At 42.4% G+C, this 15,788-nt stretch overlaps 1 protein-coding gene across 1 annotated transcript in view; it reads left to right on the plus strand.

The window, feature by feature from the left end:
* The first annotated feature begins 779 nt into the window (after positions 1-779).
* Positions 780-15,788, plus strand: part of LOC120534770 (NACHT, LRR and PYD domains-containing protein 3-like) — a 44,180-nt gene continuing 29,171 nt past the window's right edge. The window contains exons 1-4 of the mRNA XM_039762350.1: positions 780-948; positions 12,545-12,711; positions 12,912-13,086; positions 13,988-14,053. Of these exons, the coding sequence (XP_039618284.1) occupies positions 900-948; positions 12,545-12,711; positions 12,912-13,086; positions 13,988-14,053 (457 nt within the window). The 5' untranslated portion in view covers positions 780-899. The remainder of the gene's footprint in view (positions 949-12,544; positions 12,712-12,911; positions 13,087-13,987; positions 14,054-15,788) is intronic.

Raw genomic sequence — 15,788 nt, forward strand, 5'->3', positions numbered from 1 at the left:
ACATGTTAGTATAATAATTTACAGGTACAGTATGTTCTGTGCATATTCATGTATTAAACAAGACATCCATCTGATTTGGACTGTTCGACTAATTTACTTTTACTTTTCGTTGACTAAAACCAATTAACTTTTTCTCAATTAAAATGAATTTATTTTTTGTTGACTAAAACTAACAATAACTAAATGATTAAGGTGTGACTAAAACTAAAATGCAATTTACTCCAAAGATTAAGACTAAAACTTAATGAAAATGTATTGTCCAAATGAACACTGCATTGTCCATGAGAGGTGTCAGTGATTTACAAATCTGTTTTTTACATACCGTGTTCTTAGCCTCATATAAATGTTCCAAATGTCTGAGATACGCCAACACCTAAATTATCAAAACTCCAAAGACAGACTTTTCACTGGCTAATGTAAGGTCTCTGAACAATGACAGCCTCCTAGTACTTCAGTCTTGCAGGTTGAGTATCCACAAAATAACCTTAAGGGTCCTACAGAGTTCTGCACAAGAAGACACAGCCATTGAATTCATGTGTCCCAAAGGTGTCACGTCTCGTAATTGAATTCTGAGGCCTCAATCAGATTGTGGATCGCACTATCTGAAGTTCATGTTAACCATCGACTTTCAGTTGCAGAGTCCGTTATCAAGTTGTGGACTTAAATCTCCTTTCAATCCTTCATGTCAAAATGTTGAGAGACCTGAGTCTGCCATCCCTCTGCTCAGCTCTTGTCATTTGTTTTTAATTTCTTGTCCTCTTTGTTTTGTTTCCACAGTCCCCACTTGCTGAGAGGTCACAGTAAATTTACTTAAAGGAGCCATCAAAAAAGACAAACTGCCATTCAGATCACAGAATCATAAGATGAGTGAAGACAGCTAGTGTAAGAAATCTGTGTCCATGATCTCCAAGAAAGGGAGACGTGATGAAGACGTCAGAGCTCTGTCTGGTGAGTAAAAGCTTGGAGATGTTTGTTTTTGACGTTAAACTGTTTTAAAGTGTCACACTTTATGAAAAGGAAACAGACTTCATACACAATATTTATGTGCTTGCTGTTAACTTTGTAGATGGACTGCTAGGTAATATCACCCAGTGTAATGGAAACTTTTTTTATGTTTTGAATCTTTTCACTTTTTATTTGCTCCTAAAAGTTGAAGGGGGCGGCATGGTGGCGCAGTTGTAGCACTGCTGCCTCACAGTTAGGAGACTTGGGTTTGTTTCCCGGGTCCTCCCTGTGTGGAGTTTGCATGTTCTCCCCGTGTCTGTGTGGGTTTCCTCTGGGCACTCCGGTTTCCTCCCAAAGTCCAAAGACATGCAGGTTAGGTGGATTGGTGATTCTAAGTTGGCCCTGGTGTGCTTGTGTGTGTCCTGAGGTGGGTTGGCATCCTGCCTGGGATTGGTTCCTTCTTTGTGCCCTGTGTTGGCTGGGATTGGCTCGAGCAGACCCCCGTGACCCTGTGTTCGTTTTCAGCGGGTTGGAAAATGTGGACGAAGGTTCAAACAAATAGCAGGCAGACACCAATTCTAATAAGCAGAATCTTTTATTTCTGACTTCTTGGTGAGCAGAGTTGTTCTTCCTTACAGAGAGAAAATGCAAGGAAGGCCCCCGACAAGGGGGGTTCAGCTGCATTTATAACAAAATCTTCAAAGAGAATGGTTAGAAAAAAATAAATCAGTTTCACTCCAAGGCCACAGAGCATCCTTTAGAAACATTTATTGATTACAATGGAAAACATAAATTCTAGTCTTATATTTGGAATGAAGCTTATCAGAAAACTTGTCATATATTTGGCATCTTACTTGGACAATAACCAGACACTGCTTGAGACAAGCCGGGGAGTGGCTGAGAGCTGCATTCCACAGCTGGAAGCACACTTCTGTTAATAATAATACCTAGCCACACAGAGAACATGCAGGTTTTCATACAGAAGCTAGCAATAGATTTTAAATTCCATTCCACATTCCCCCCTTTTTAAACTTAAAAGTTTAAATAATAAGAGAGTTTAAGCTAAACAGTCCAGGTCGAAAGAAGACTGGGAAGAGAATTGGGCCTGGGAAAGAAGATGCATGCGTTCTGTGTGGAGGAAATAAGCTTTAGTTATTGAGGCAGTGAAAAACTTCTGGATAAAATAAAGGATTAACGGAATAAGACAACAGCAAATCAAAAGAATAACAGTTAAAGCAGACATAACCTGTTGTTTTGTGACCGGTCTGGGCGGGTTCTGAATGGTGGTTATGTTGTCTTTTGACAGAGCTCTGGTACCACAAGTGATGTCAAGCCCCAAATATTTGTCAGTGGTTTGAACTAGCGGCAGCTTGGCCTTAGAAACCTTGTGCCCATTTTGTGCAAGATACTTGAGCAATAATTCCGTATCTTGTGTGCATGCTTTCTCTGTTTCACTACAGAGTAATAAATCGTCGACGTACTGTATCAATGCACTTCCCCTCTCAGGCCAGAAGCCTTCCAGGTTTTGAGCAAGCGTTTGGCCGTATACACAAGGAGCCTCTGTATAACCTTGTGGCATAACGGTCCATGTCCAACGGCGGTTTTGAAAAGTAAAAGCAAACCAAAACTGAGAATCAGAATGTACAGGAATAGAAAAGAAAGCATTTGCTAAGTCAATAACTGAGAAATAACGTGCAGATGGAGGGATTGTAGACAGAATAGTGGAAGGATTAGGCACGATCGGTGCTCTAGGAAAGATAGCAGAATTGACTTGTCTGAGGTTTTGGACAAAGCGCCAAGAGCCATCAGCTTTCTTTACTGGCAAGATAGGAGAGTTTACAGGAGAATATTTAATAGGAATTATAGCCCCCCTTTTAACGAGCTCTTTATGTACAGCAGCAATTCCGAGTTCAGCCTCGGGAGAGAGAGGATATTGTGCACGGCGAGGACGGAAGGAGGATTTCGGATAGATTACTAGAGGTTCACAATTTGCTATTCTGCCAAAATCATTTTTCCCATTAGACCACAGTGTGTCAGGAATCGAAGAGAGCCATGGAATGCTATCAGTTTGCAATGAACATAAAGAAAGAGACGGGTGACACAGGGAACGAACGACTGGCAGATCAATCTGAATTAGTACTTTAGTAACTAGATGGTCTGAGGTGTCAAAAATACCTGATGCAACGTACAGCCAATCAGTTCTATTTAGACATTTTTCAACCCAGTCCCCAATTTCAACCCAGCGAACGGTGTCAGATTTAGATAGAGAGACATGGGGCACTGAACCACCTAGATAGAAAACACTTTGTGAACATGTGAGGTGAACTGAAGCAGCAGCTTTAGTAGATGAAACAAAAATACATGGAATGTACTAAGTTTCAGGGCATGTGCCGGAGGAAAGAAAAGATTCTAACCAAGGAGTGTCTACTTCAGCCGGAAAATATTGGGCAGTACAATGCAGGGTGTCTGGGACTTGTAAGATGGGAAATAGGCATGAGGGGAAAGAATGAAGGGCTTTCAAGAGAAGGATGTGCGGTGAGATGTCAAGGGTCCATGCAGCAAAAGAGGGCCTGGTGTGTGTAGTTTGGCATAGGAGCTTAGGAATGGAGCAGTAAAATCCTTGTTTAGTTAAAGATATTGAGACTGACAACTTAGTCATAAGATCCCTTCCCAGCAAGTTCACAGGGCACAAATGATTTAACAGGAAGCGATGAGTTAATGGAGAGCTGATGGTGCTGAGTTGCACTTGCAGAGGCTTTGAAACTAGTAGCGTGTGTGGTTGTCCTGAAGCAGTGAGAAACTTCACAGTGTCTTTCGAGGCAGGGACCTCCAACAGCGATAAAGTGGAGCGCGTGGCTCCTGTGTCCACAAGAAAGACAGTTTCTTTGCCGTTTACTATTAAAGTCAATAAAGGATCAGTATCGGCATGACGAGTAAGCAAAGGAAACTGGAAAAAGTGGCTGGTGGTCCCTGCTAATTCCTAGGACCAAGGAATGTCATTGGGCTCAGGGAGAGGGGGTGGCGGAGGGCGCTTGTGTGGGCAGTTGCGTCTGAAATGTCCAAGTTCACCACAGCCGTAACAGGCATATGACGCTGGCGTCTGCTCCGAAGGGTCAGGCATCTGAGCGAAAGGATTATTAGGGCTTGATAATTGGAACCCTCGTCCTCTCCCGCGCCCTCGCCTTCCAAAGAAATTTCTGCATCCCCTCCCCCTAGCCGGATCAGTTCCACCAGTATAGTAATTTATTTGTGCAGCCAACAGTTTGGTCTGTGTGTCTGACTCTTTTAATTTAGTCTGTCTCTCAGCATGCTCTGCATGACGCTTGACTTCCTCGAACGTAGCACTTTCCCAGCCTATGCAGGACAAGCAAACTTAGCCTTGAATGTCACTTCTCAGTCCCGAGACAAAAGGTGGCACTGCAGCACGAGTTCTATCGTTTTCATTGTCTAGCCCAGAGTGATTAGCCATCAGATCTTGCAATCGGTGAGCCCATTCATCCACTGTCTCGTCTTTTTTCTGCTTAGCGGCTGAAATTAGTGACCAGTCTGTGCCCTTTTTATATTTTTCTGCCAGGGCTCCTTTCAAAGGCTCCCACTGGCCGAGGAAAGGACCTTCATTCCCGGGGCCTCGGTGAAGGGGCACCATTAAGATCACCGTGATTTACAGTTGCCCCTGTGGTGCCCAGCTTTCGGTGGAGAACCTGTGTCCACTCTGCAGCATTTGGTTTATACATATCATCAAGCTGCTGTAACTGTTGCACAAATTTCAGTCCACCGACCGCTTTGGGGTCGGGCAGTTCAGACACCACATCCTTTAATTCTTGAATGTCCCAATTTCGGTGAATCATTACGGTAGTGGGATTATTATTGCCTGGGGGTTGTGCGGGATCATGTCGGGGGTTGGGGACTTCAATGAGGGGCCAAGAGAATGTCAGGCCAGAAGGTTTAAGGGAGCCGAAGGGGGTAGTAAAACTGCCCATAGGTTTAGAGCGGAGGGTCTGACTTCTCATGCGCTGGGAGACAGATGACTCTTCTGGTTTCTGCCATTGCAACCCAGTAGCACCTTGTGAATGATCTGAATCATCTTCCTCAAGGTCAATATGTGAGGACGGGTCATGATGATATTGTTCATCATAAAAACTTGCTCCAGACGGTTCGTCTGTTAACTGGGGTGCAGTTGGAGGAGGGAGTGCAGGAGGTGGAATCGGGGAGTTTGGTAAGGAGGGGGTGGACAGATTACGGGGTATAGGGGGTCTTTCTTTTCGATCTTCTTTCTTTTACTTTAAGGCTTGGGCTCTGTCTCTACCTTCGTTTTCTGCAACGCTAGCAATAACTTTTCCTTTTCTTTCTGTGTTTTGACCTCAGCAGCCAGCACCTCGTTACGCTTCTGCGCCGCTTGCAAGGTCCTATCCTTTATCACCAATTCCCATCTATCAAACATGTCTATTCGATACGGACCTTTGTTACAACATCCTCGTACATTTCTACATACAACATCCTCATGCATTTCTACATAATATTTACCTTATTTCTTGCATTTCTGATATGTCCCCAGTCCTGTCTATCGGCCATCTGCCACCACTCTGTTTATTCCATTTTTTACATGCTTTCTTAAAGTCTAATCCGGTTTTCTTTTCTATTAATTTCCTAGGTGAACCCCCTTTCACTCGGGTCCGAGACACTTTCCAAAAATAATCCTTCTAACAGAGACTTTTGATTTCCCAAGGGAGTCTCTTTGACCGGTTTACTATTTTGCTTTCCCATAATGAATGGCACTGGACCACAGTAGAACAATTCAGCCCTCGCGGCGTTCTGCTCTCAGTCCTGTCCCACTCCCGGATTAGTACTCAAGTGGTTTTGTGTCCATTGTTTAGCAGAATCGTACAACAATATTCAGCGTGGAGTCCAGAATACAAGATGTGCTTAACACCAATTCCTTCGTCAGACGCCTCCTATGTGCCAAACTGCTAGTGCATGTCTCCACCACAGAGCAACCCGTAGAAGCAGGATTATGACCAGACGTTAGGAACAGAAAACTCGTCCACCCACTCAGTGTTATTCCCAGACACTCAATTCATATACTATGCTTTTCTTACTCCCATTCCCCTATTTAATAGGAGTGTGCCACTCACCCCTTTCTATCCCGCTCCCAGGGAGTAACTTACTAACGTACTTGTAGTGTCTTACACTGTCCCCCGAGGGACCAAAGTATTATTCCCTATTTTCCAGTTACCATCCACTACGTTAGTAATACAGAATTTATTTTCCTTAACTTCCCGTAAACCGGTCAAATCCCTGAGCTACTTCATTCACTCAATCGGACTCCCTCGGTCTACTCACCAAGAAATTCGTGACCTGCTAGGGAAATCCCAGTTGGTTCGACCTTCGTATTCGGTCAGAGGAGGCCAGGGACTTCTCACGCAGGATACGCCCGAGGCAGGCCAGTCCTAACTTTTGCCGGAGCTGGATTCTTCCGACCCGGCCGGAGTCGGTCCTTTTACCGGTCCTCTGGACGATCCCGCTCGAGGAGTCACCTGTCCGTCTCTGCCCCACGTTGGGCGCCAGAAAACTGTGAACGAAGGTTCAAACAAATAGCAGGCAGACACCAATTCTAATAAGCAGAATCTTTTATTTCTGACTTCTTGGTGAGTAGAGTGGCTTTTCCTTACAGAGAGAAAATGCAAGGAAGGCCCCCGACAAGGGGGGTTCAGCTGCATTTATAACAAAATCTTCAAAGAGAATGGTTAGAAAAAAAAATAAATCAGTTTCACTCCAAGGCCACAGAGCATCCTTTAGAAACATTTGTTGATTACAACGGAAAACATAAATTCTAGTCTTATATTTGGAATGAAGTTTATCAGAAAACCTGTCATAGCCACTGCTGAAACAGCTGGGAAGAGTCAAAAACTGCATTCCACACCAGCAGCTCTACCCTAATAAGCACACTTATTTTTATCTGTTATAATAATACTAAGGCATACAGAGAACATGCAGATTTTCATACAGAAGCTAGCAATAGATTTTAAATTCCATTCCACAAAAATGGATGGATGGAAGTTGAAGGGCGTTGGGCCTTTAATGTAGTTATAAATTAATCCACATTGTGATGAGGTACAAAGTTAATTGTTAATTCCTAGCAGTTGACAGATTTGTGAAGTTTTTAAGGACAAAATTTCTGACTAACGGAGAAAAGTTAGAGAAGGATAAAATCTGTAAAAGTTTAAAGGAGAAAAGAGCTGAACTGATAAGTGTGTCAGGTAACTGAGCTGAACTGAAGACTGTGTGTACCTTGAAGAGCTGAGAGTGTCAGACCTCAACAATACATGTAGGACGACAAGAAGTCAAGAGAGACCTTAGACATTTGATTAGTTTAAAAGTTAATTTTGCTTTATGAACAGCTGCCTAAGGTTCTTGAAAGTGATTGAGAAAGGCACAAAAGGCACATAAAGGGCATTAGTTGAGCAAAATGTAGCAGAGAGCTGATAAATACAATCAGCTCTGGATGAACACTTGGTCCTCCATAATAGTAGGAGGATTAAGCAGCAGTGACAGGGAACAGCCATCTAGCAATGATTGAATTTAGTTTTCATTCAACTCTTGTTAGACAAAACCAGTTTAGCGCAAACAAATTGTAAAACTAACTCCAGTATGATGACATTCATTTTTACTCTTTGGCTTTATGGATTGAGGTTTCCAGAAGTCCACACCAGAGTGAGATGCCTTGTTAACCAGCGCTTCAACTTCAAGGTTGATGATTGTTTTCTTTACATCTTGTAAAGCACTTTATGCTACATGTAGAGTATAAAAATGTGGCTGTGGATGAGGTTGCACTCCTGTGTATAAACAGAGAACTGGAGGAACTCACCTAGATGTCCTTCAGAAAGACACTGTGCACAACTAAAGTGGTGTTCGAGGAGATTCTGTTCCAGAGAGCTAGTGTGTTATGGTCAGATATAAGCACAAGGCAAGTACTCAGAACTGTCCAGCAGTGTCAGCAGAATTATCAAAGTCCAGCAGTTCAGAGCACCTTGTTGACCAAGATGTCATCTCTGATATCTGACACCCTCAGCAGGACTGAAGACCCTCTGTGCGTCTCCTCTAACTGAACTACCACAGAGAAAAGAAGAACAATAACTGACAGACATACAGAAGTCTTGTCAGGTGGGCTACCATCTCAGTGTTCAAGTAGGAGACTTCCCTGGGCAGATGGGTAAGCTCCAGAGTGGAAGTGGATCCAAGTGTAATTGTCACAGAAAATGCTCAGTGGGTCTTGCACTTACTTCAAAATGAGGAAAAAGATCTAACCAGGCCCCTTGAGCTCTCCAGTTTGGACAGAAAGGCCAGAGTAGGAATAGCTGAAAAGAACCACCAGTTCATCTGTCCTGAATCCACCCTTTAAACATGTACAAGGAGCGTAGGATAAGAAAGAATATCATTGATTGTCCTGGTGAGGATGACTGTCATACAAACTAGGAACCTAATCACTTTTACAGGATATTTTCAATATTTTTCAAGTCAAAGTTATTTCTTCACAATCATTGTGTATCTTAGAATGCTCTAAATTGAAGCATATTTTATAAACCTTAATAAATGCGTATCTTGTTCTTTCCTTTTATAATGGAGGTGAGGAGTACTGGTGTTCTAATGTGAAATAAAAAAGCCCTAAAACATACCAAATATGTCCACTTTGAAGTAGCAAAGGTCTCAGTTTAACAAAATGTTCCTTCCACATTTCTGAAGAATGCTTGTCACGACCCCCCATTGCAGTCCTATGGGGGTGCTGTTGCAGGCTCTTCAGTTCCCATACAGCTGGAGTAAAGCTTGGTCCGCATTGCCGGCAGTAATTTAGATTTAAATCCCAGTGGGTGTGGAGTTTGTCACCAATTTAGTTCATAATCTTTATGGGAAGAATTTCTAGGAGCATCCAAGGAGGGAATCATCTCCATGTGGTGACCTTAGGATGACATCTCTGCTTTTGAAGATGATGTGATCCTGCTGGCTTCATCCTGATGTGACCTCAGGTGCACACTGGGTTTGCTTGTCGCCGAGTGTGAAGCAGCAGTTATGAGAATCAGCATCTCCAAGTCTGAGGTCATGATTCTCGGCTGAAAAAGGGTTTGAGATGGGGTGCTGCCTCAAGTGGACGAGTATCTCAGGGTCTTGTTTATGAGTGAGGGAAGAATGAAGAAGGAGATTGACAAGTGGATCAGTTATGCTTTCACTATACTAGTGAATCCTGATGAAGAGAGAGCTGAGCCAAAAGGCAAAGCTCCCAATTTACTGGTGGATCAACATTCCTGTTTTCACCTCTGGTTAGAAGCTTTGGGAGGTAACTGAAAGAACTAGAAACACAGCACTCAGATGCAAATCAATCCATAAATACACAGAGAGAACATACAAACTACATTTAGACTGGCGCTGTGAGGCAGGAATGACAGCTCTGTGCTACCACAATGCCTATACTAAAGCATCTGTACGAAACTTACTAAACTTCTCTTTGATTTAAACTAAATGTATACCTACAATGTCTGTTCCCTTCTTGTCTGTTGACTGCAATCTTTCTCTTGCTAAAGCACTGAAGTACACGTGTGCATCAACATACGGGCATCAGCAGGCAATATCTTTGCGAAATAATGAAATAAGCTTCTGTATAGTGAAAGAATGTGAATGACTGTGTGAGACTTTTGGTTATTGTTGTCTACAAAACAGAAACAGAAATTCACATCTGGGCCTCAACATTCAATATCAGTAACGGTGATTGGTGACAACTTTCTGAGGTGAATCTACAGCCCTGGGACTGAAAATGTTCTGCAGAGAAGCCAGATCAGTGTAATGTACAGTCAGCCTCCTTTAAAATGGCTGAGTCTCAAAAAATTCTTTGCTTTTTGTTTTTTTCCTTCCTAAAATGACATGAATGTGCTGTTTCGCAATATGAATGCAATGTCAAAAATGGACGTGTTCAGTAACTTTTAATGCTTTTTCTCACTTTGGGGCTCAGTACCCATTAGCTCTGTTGTAAATCACATGAGCAGGCTGGTTATTTTCTTACATTTATAGTTATGCTTCACTTTAGAATACAGTTTCATCTAATAAAATAATATATTATGATTGTGAAGAAAGAACTTTGACTCTCAGAATACCAAATATATCTTTTAAGGCAAACGCCCCTACATTACAAAGAAGCTGTATTTAGATTTGGCTAAGCTTAAAGTTCATATGTTTGTCAAATCAAATTAAAAGTCAAAAAATTGATAATTCATATTCCAGTGGTACTGACTGAGCTGTTATCTTGTTGGACATCTTCAACTTGGTCCAATTTCCTAATGATCAGGGTCTTGTTTTTCAAGAGAGCCAAACTTATTATTAACTAGCCATCCCCCGTGGCTCCGCCAGTGTAGTAGTGAAACAGGACAGTGAGGAGGGCCCCCGTGGCTCCCTAATCCTGATGTCACGCTTCCTCCTCCCCTCAGCCCGCAGCTTCTGTCTTGGATTACCGCGAATATATTGTTCCTGTAACCAAACTATGATTCTTTAGCGCGATGAGAGAAGTTGCAAAATCAACTGACATGTTTAAGCAAATTATAGAAAAAAACCCAATCTAAATCCTCGTTCACTAGCTAAGCAGAGGTAAGGAACGCCTCGAGGCTGGCACATGAGTGAAGAGGCTCAGCCCGCTGCATGTCTCTCAGATTCACAAAAATAAATTGGTACCACAAGCAAACTATGACACATAGTACAATGAGAGAAGTCGCAAAATCGAACGCAATGTTCAAGCAAATTATAGAAAAAAACTCAATCTAAATCTATTAAGTTGTTCTTTCATGAAAAGTGGACAGATAGACCTACAGACAGGCAGACATTGAATTTTATATATATAGAGAGAGATGTTACCTCCAAAAGTCAACTCTGGCAATTGTGTCTCATCTCCTGTACTGCTCTGTGTGCATTTTGATTGGCTGAGATAATGACAGGGAAAAATAGGAGACCAAGCAGACTGGATGCATCAGAATCACATTTCATTGAATTGCTACACGCCACACTCTTCAAAGACGGGAGGAGCTGACCAGCAGCACCTCAGTAATCGGATATAAACTGACAGGCAGATCCTGAGGAAGTCAGGATCATTCAGTTCAATTCCATTTATTTTGTATGGCGCTCTTCATGGAGTGCTGGCTCAGAGTGCCGTAATAAGTTCACACTTAAAACACAATTACATACTTTACAAAATCATAATGCACACAGATATACTGATGAAAGTGTTGGGGTCCTATGTGGGGAAAACCCTCATTTACTGCTGAACTTTAGTGGTTGGGTGGGATGTGTACCAGCAGCTCTACTCCACTGTAGGACAAGGTGGCATTGTCCCATTTGGCTTGGCTTTCAGTGGCACACGAGGCTGATTAATTAATGAGAATAAGAGAGAAGAAGAGGAGCAGAAAGCTGACTTCACTACCACCACCTGAACAGTAAAACGAAGAGCAAAACTGCATCTCTTCCTACATTGTGGTCAGCTCTGTAGTGCATCTGAGAATGAAGACATAATTCAAGGATTAGCTGACATATCTTTGGAGACACCGTCACACAACAAGGTAACCAAAAGGACATTTGTGTTGTGGAAGAAATATGTTGAGGAAGACAGGAGCTTCATCAATCAATCAACAATTGTTATTGGCAACAGATGAATAGTTGTGAGTTCTGTGTTTGCAAGCCAGAGAGAAGCCCCCCTTACAGTCCCCAGACAACTCCTTATATTGTGAGTTTGTTTACCTCTAAAGGAGTTGTTCCTCTTTTTAACATAAGTCGTAAGTCATCTTATAGTTAATAAGTCATAAGATGCTATTTTAACACAAAAGCAGGAGTTCATTAAAAAGCAGTTTGCACTTGAAGCACAGAGTACATTCTTGTTCAACAGTCCAGCTGATGACAGGCCACATGTTAACCCTTAGAATAACAAGGGGATATGTCATTTTTATTCCAGTGTTTTAGGCTTGTAACCCAAAATTGAACTCTGGCTAAACATGATGGACAAAATCAAGCACTGGACCTGTAACTGGAAGGGACTTTGATTCAATTTGATCGCCACAGGCTGTTCTTTCCTTTAAAGTCAGATATGAGCATTTCTTTTGGAGCTGGAAGCTGACCACATTCATGGTGACCGAGACAGCTGTTCTCTTTGAGCCTTGGAGATTAGAACTCATTCATTACATCAGAGATCCACTACTCCAGATCTACACTGTTTTGCCTGTGATTGAGTGCCTTCTTAATCATTTTCTTGATCATCTTGTTGACTTCTCTTGAAGTGATATTACTGACCGAGCAAACCACACTGGCCATCATAGAGTTGTAGAACATGTAAAGGATGTCACTACCAACATTAAAGGAGCACAGTCTCCTCAGTAAAAAGGTCTGCTTTGTCCTTTCTTATATTCAGCAACTCGTGTACATTATGAGACCAGTCCAGCCTGTTGTTGATGCTGTTCCCTCAAATTTACTGTGAGGCCACTACTTAGGATTGAGATAAGCAGTCATGTCAGACTGAATTCTGATCCCCCAACACATTTGTATCTGTGAAGTTTCATCTTTTTTCTTTCCATTTCAGGTTTAACACAGAAGTTTCACAAAGTAATACACACTTTCTCTCATGAGGATCTCCTCAAAATCACTGAGTTCTACAAGCCCTACCTGGTCTATGTGATTGAATACGACATCACGAGTATCCTGCAGAACCTGGTCACCAAGAACATCCTCACCAATGATGAGGCCAAGGTAGGCAGGTCTCCCTGTCAGTATGAGGCACAGAGAGCTGAGCAGAGATGGTGAGCTCAGGAGAATCATCTGAGACTGCCTGACCCTCCATAGGAGGTCTTTCTGTTATTGTGAGGTCATCAGACCCCACTGACCACTCTGCTCTGCTCCCCCAGTGGTCTTTTCTAAATTAGCCCTATGGTTACTTGCTTGTCTTTCAGAGATTCAAAGCCAAAGAAGAGTGTGAGAGGCGAGCAGGTGTGGAGTCCTTCATCAGTGACATAATGAAGATGGACAGTGTGGTACTGGTGAGCCTGTGGGAGGCGCTGGCTGAAGAACTTGCGAGATTTCCATCACCAAACATGACAAGAATACTGGAGGAGGTGACAGAGCGTGGTGAGTTAATAGAGTTCTGTGTGACTGGGAAACACTGAATGTGTGCAAATCACAAAAGGAGACAAAGTGAGAGACACAGGACCACAAAACACAACATTACTGTCTGTAGGCCACCGGACTAACAACGGTCAGGGCCATCACTTACACCGAGACCTCTGCTTGATGGCCGTCAATGCCAACACTTTCTTCAGCTTCTCTGATTTTTTTTATTTTATGTGTCTTGAAGTCTTTAAAGGGGCTGTGGTTCCACCATACTATTTAGTAACTGGTGTGCTACTGTCACCTATGTGTGACCTGTCATGACCCCATATTTGACTTGCATGTCGCCCCTTCTACACTTTACAAGCCTACAGCTACAGCCCACCAGGATGATCAGTAATGATATTTTTTTCTTTCTTTAACAGGAAGTCACCAATTCTGTTGTTTTCCAACTTCCCTGATCTTAGCACTCCCCTCAGGTCGGTGTGTTTAAACATCAGCTTTAGATGCCCCCAGATGCCCACACTCATGCTCATCCATGTTTTTTTCTTCAGATGTTTTACCTTTCAGATCCACATGAAGCTTATTGTACCCCTGAGGTCTCAGTAAAGAGTTCCTGCTCTCCTCAGCATGATAAACACACAATATGTCTACTGTTCCTATTGCTCTCTTATGTGTCATTTCCTGGGTGTTCTTTCCTGGACAGTTAAATGCAGACCTCCCAATATGGACACACATGGGTGGTTTGCTGTTTATTTTCAAATGTTAACTCTTCATTGGTGCCAAACGAAGTCCACTTTAGCAGCAGTCTGTTAGTTTTAGATATTTTTATGTATACCTCACTGTAGTCACTTTTTCTTTTTATTAATTTGCCCCTTTACTGCTGCAATTGTCTCTTCTGTCTCTCTTGTTGTCTTTCCAGGACCAGACCTCTTGATGGACATTCAGGCCAGTCTCAAGCCCGCTCTCATTGATGATGGTATTAAAGGTAAGCCACAGGTCTTGTGTCTCCAGTCATCAGCTCCTCCAGGACTCTGCTGCTCAGTTAGAACATCAGAACAGTTGTGACGAGATCAGGCCATTCAGCTCAACAGGCTCACCTAATCCTATTGTCCTAATCTTTTTTAAAATAACATTGTCAGCTTTGAAGGGTCTTAAAGTCCTAAACTTCACCACACTTTCTGATCACTATTTTCCATGTATCTGTTGTTCTCTTTGTGTAAAAAAAATTTCATATTTGTATGACATTTAAATTATTTTCATAACATTAAAAACTTAATTTATGGTATCGTCATCTGCCTCATTTTAGGCTGAAATGATTCAACTTCTTCAGTCTGTCCTCATGGTGCAGACCTCTCAACCCTGAATCAGCCTTGTTGCTCATCTCTGGACTTTCTTTATTGCTGCAATATACGTTTTGTAAACCAACGACCAAAAGCGCACACAACACTCCAGGCGAGACGTCACTAGTGTGTTATAAAGTGTTAGTATAACCTAAAGTGACTTGTACTCCACATGAAGGCGCTATATAACCTATTATTCTGCTAGCCATACTCATAGCTCCTGTCCGCTGTCTCAATGTAATAAAGATCATTTTACTACAATTCCCAGGCCTTTTTTGTAAGGGGCATGTTTAAGTTTTAGACCCCCCTACCCCAACTCCACTGTGTATTCAAATCAATGTACTCCCTACATGTAATACTTTACATTTATTTACATTAAATCTCATCTGCCACAGATCTGTACAAGTCTCTATGCTGTCCAGATCCCTCTGTAAGAATATGACTGGTTCTGCATTGTCTACCAATACTCCCACCCAGTTTGATATCATCATCATGCTGATGTTGCTTATTTGTATATTCTTATCCTGGTCTTTTATTTTTATTAAAAAGAACAGCAGGCCCTACACTGACCCCTGAGGGACTCCACTGTTATGGCGATCTCATTCTGATAAGGCTCCTCTCCTAACATCTCTTTGCTTCTTGTGTTTAAATCAATTCTGTACCCACCAACAGACTGTGCCCTTTATTCACACTTCATTTACACGTGTCTAGTCATCTGCTTTTATTGCTTCCTCATACAATTTCACTTTTCTAGTGAGACATGATCTCCTCATCTAAACCCATGCTATCCCTCACATGTGCTGCTTTGATCCAGTGATCCCAAGGACCTCAGACCAGTTTCTTTTAATGTCATCCATCATGAAGATCTCTGAGAGGCTGGTCCTGAAATACCTCCAACCCCTGGTTTCAGAACATCTCGATCCTCTAAAGTTTGCCTATCAGACACATGCACAGTAGGTGTTGAAGATGCTTTCATCTCCATGTTCCACAGACTCTACTCCCACTTGCACAAAGATGGTCAGGACCATGGTCTTTGAGTTTTCCCATTGCCTTTAACACCATTCTGCCTCATTGACTGGGGGAAAAAGCTAAAGAATTTGAATCTTGATGCCCCCACAATCTCTTGGGTCTTGGACTACCTGACTAACAGACAGCAGATTGTCAGACTGAGGGACTGTGAGTCAGAAATGGAGGTGTGTAATACTGGAGTAACTTTGAGCGCTTTGAGTAGTGAGAAAAGCGCTATATAAATGCAAAGAATTATTATTATTACCTCAGGGAACTGCTCTGTCTCCCTTCCTGTTTACTCTCAACACAAAGGACTTCCAGTACAATACCAGCACTAACCACGTACAGAAAATCTTGCATGACTCCTCCATC

The sequence above is a fragment of the Polypterus senegalus genome, chromosome 8, assembly GCF_016835505.1.
Source record: "Polypterus senegalus isolate Bchr_013 chromosome 8, ASM1683550v1, whole genome shotgun sequence".
NCBI classification, from domain to species: domain Eukaryota; kingdom Metazoa; phylum Chordata; class Cladistia; order Polypteriformes; family Polypteridae; genus Polypterus; species Polypterus senegalus.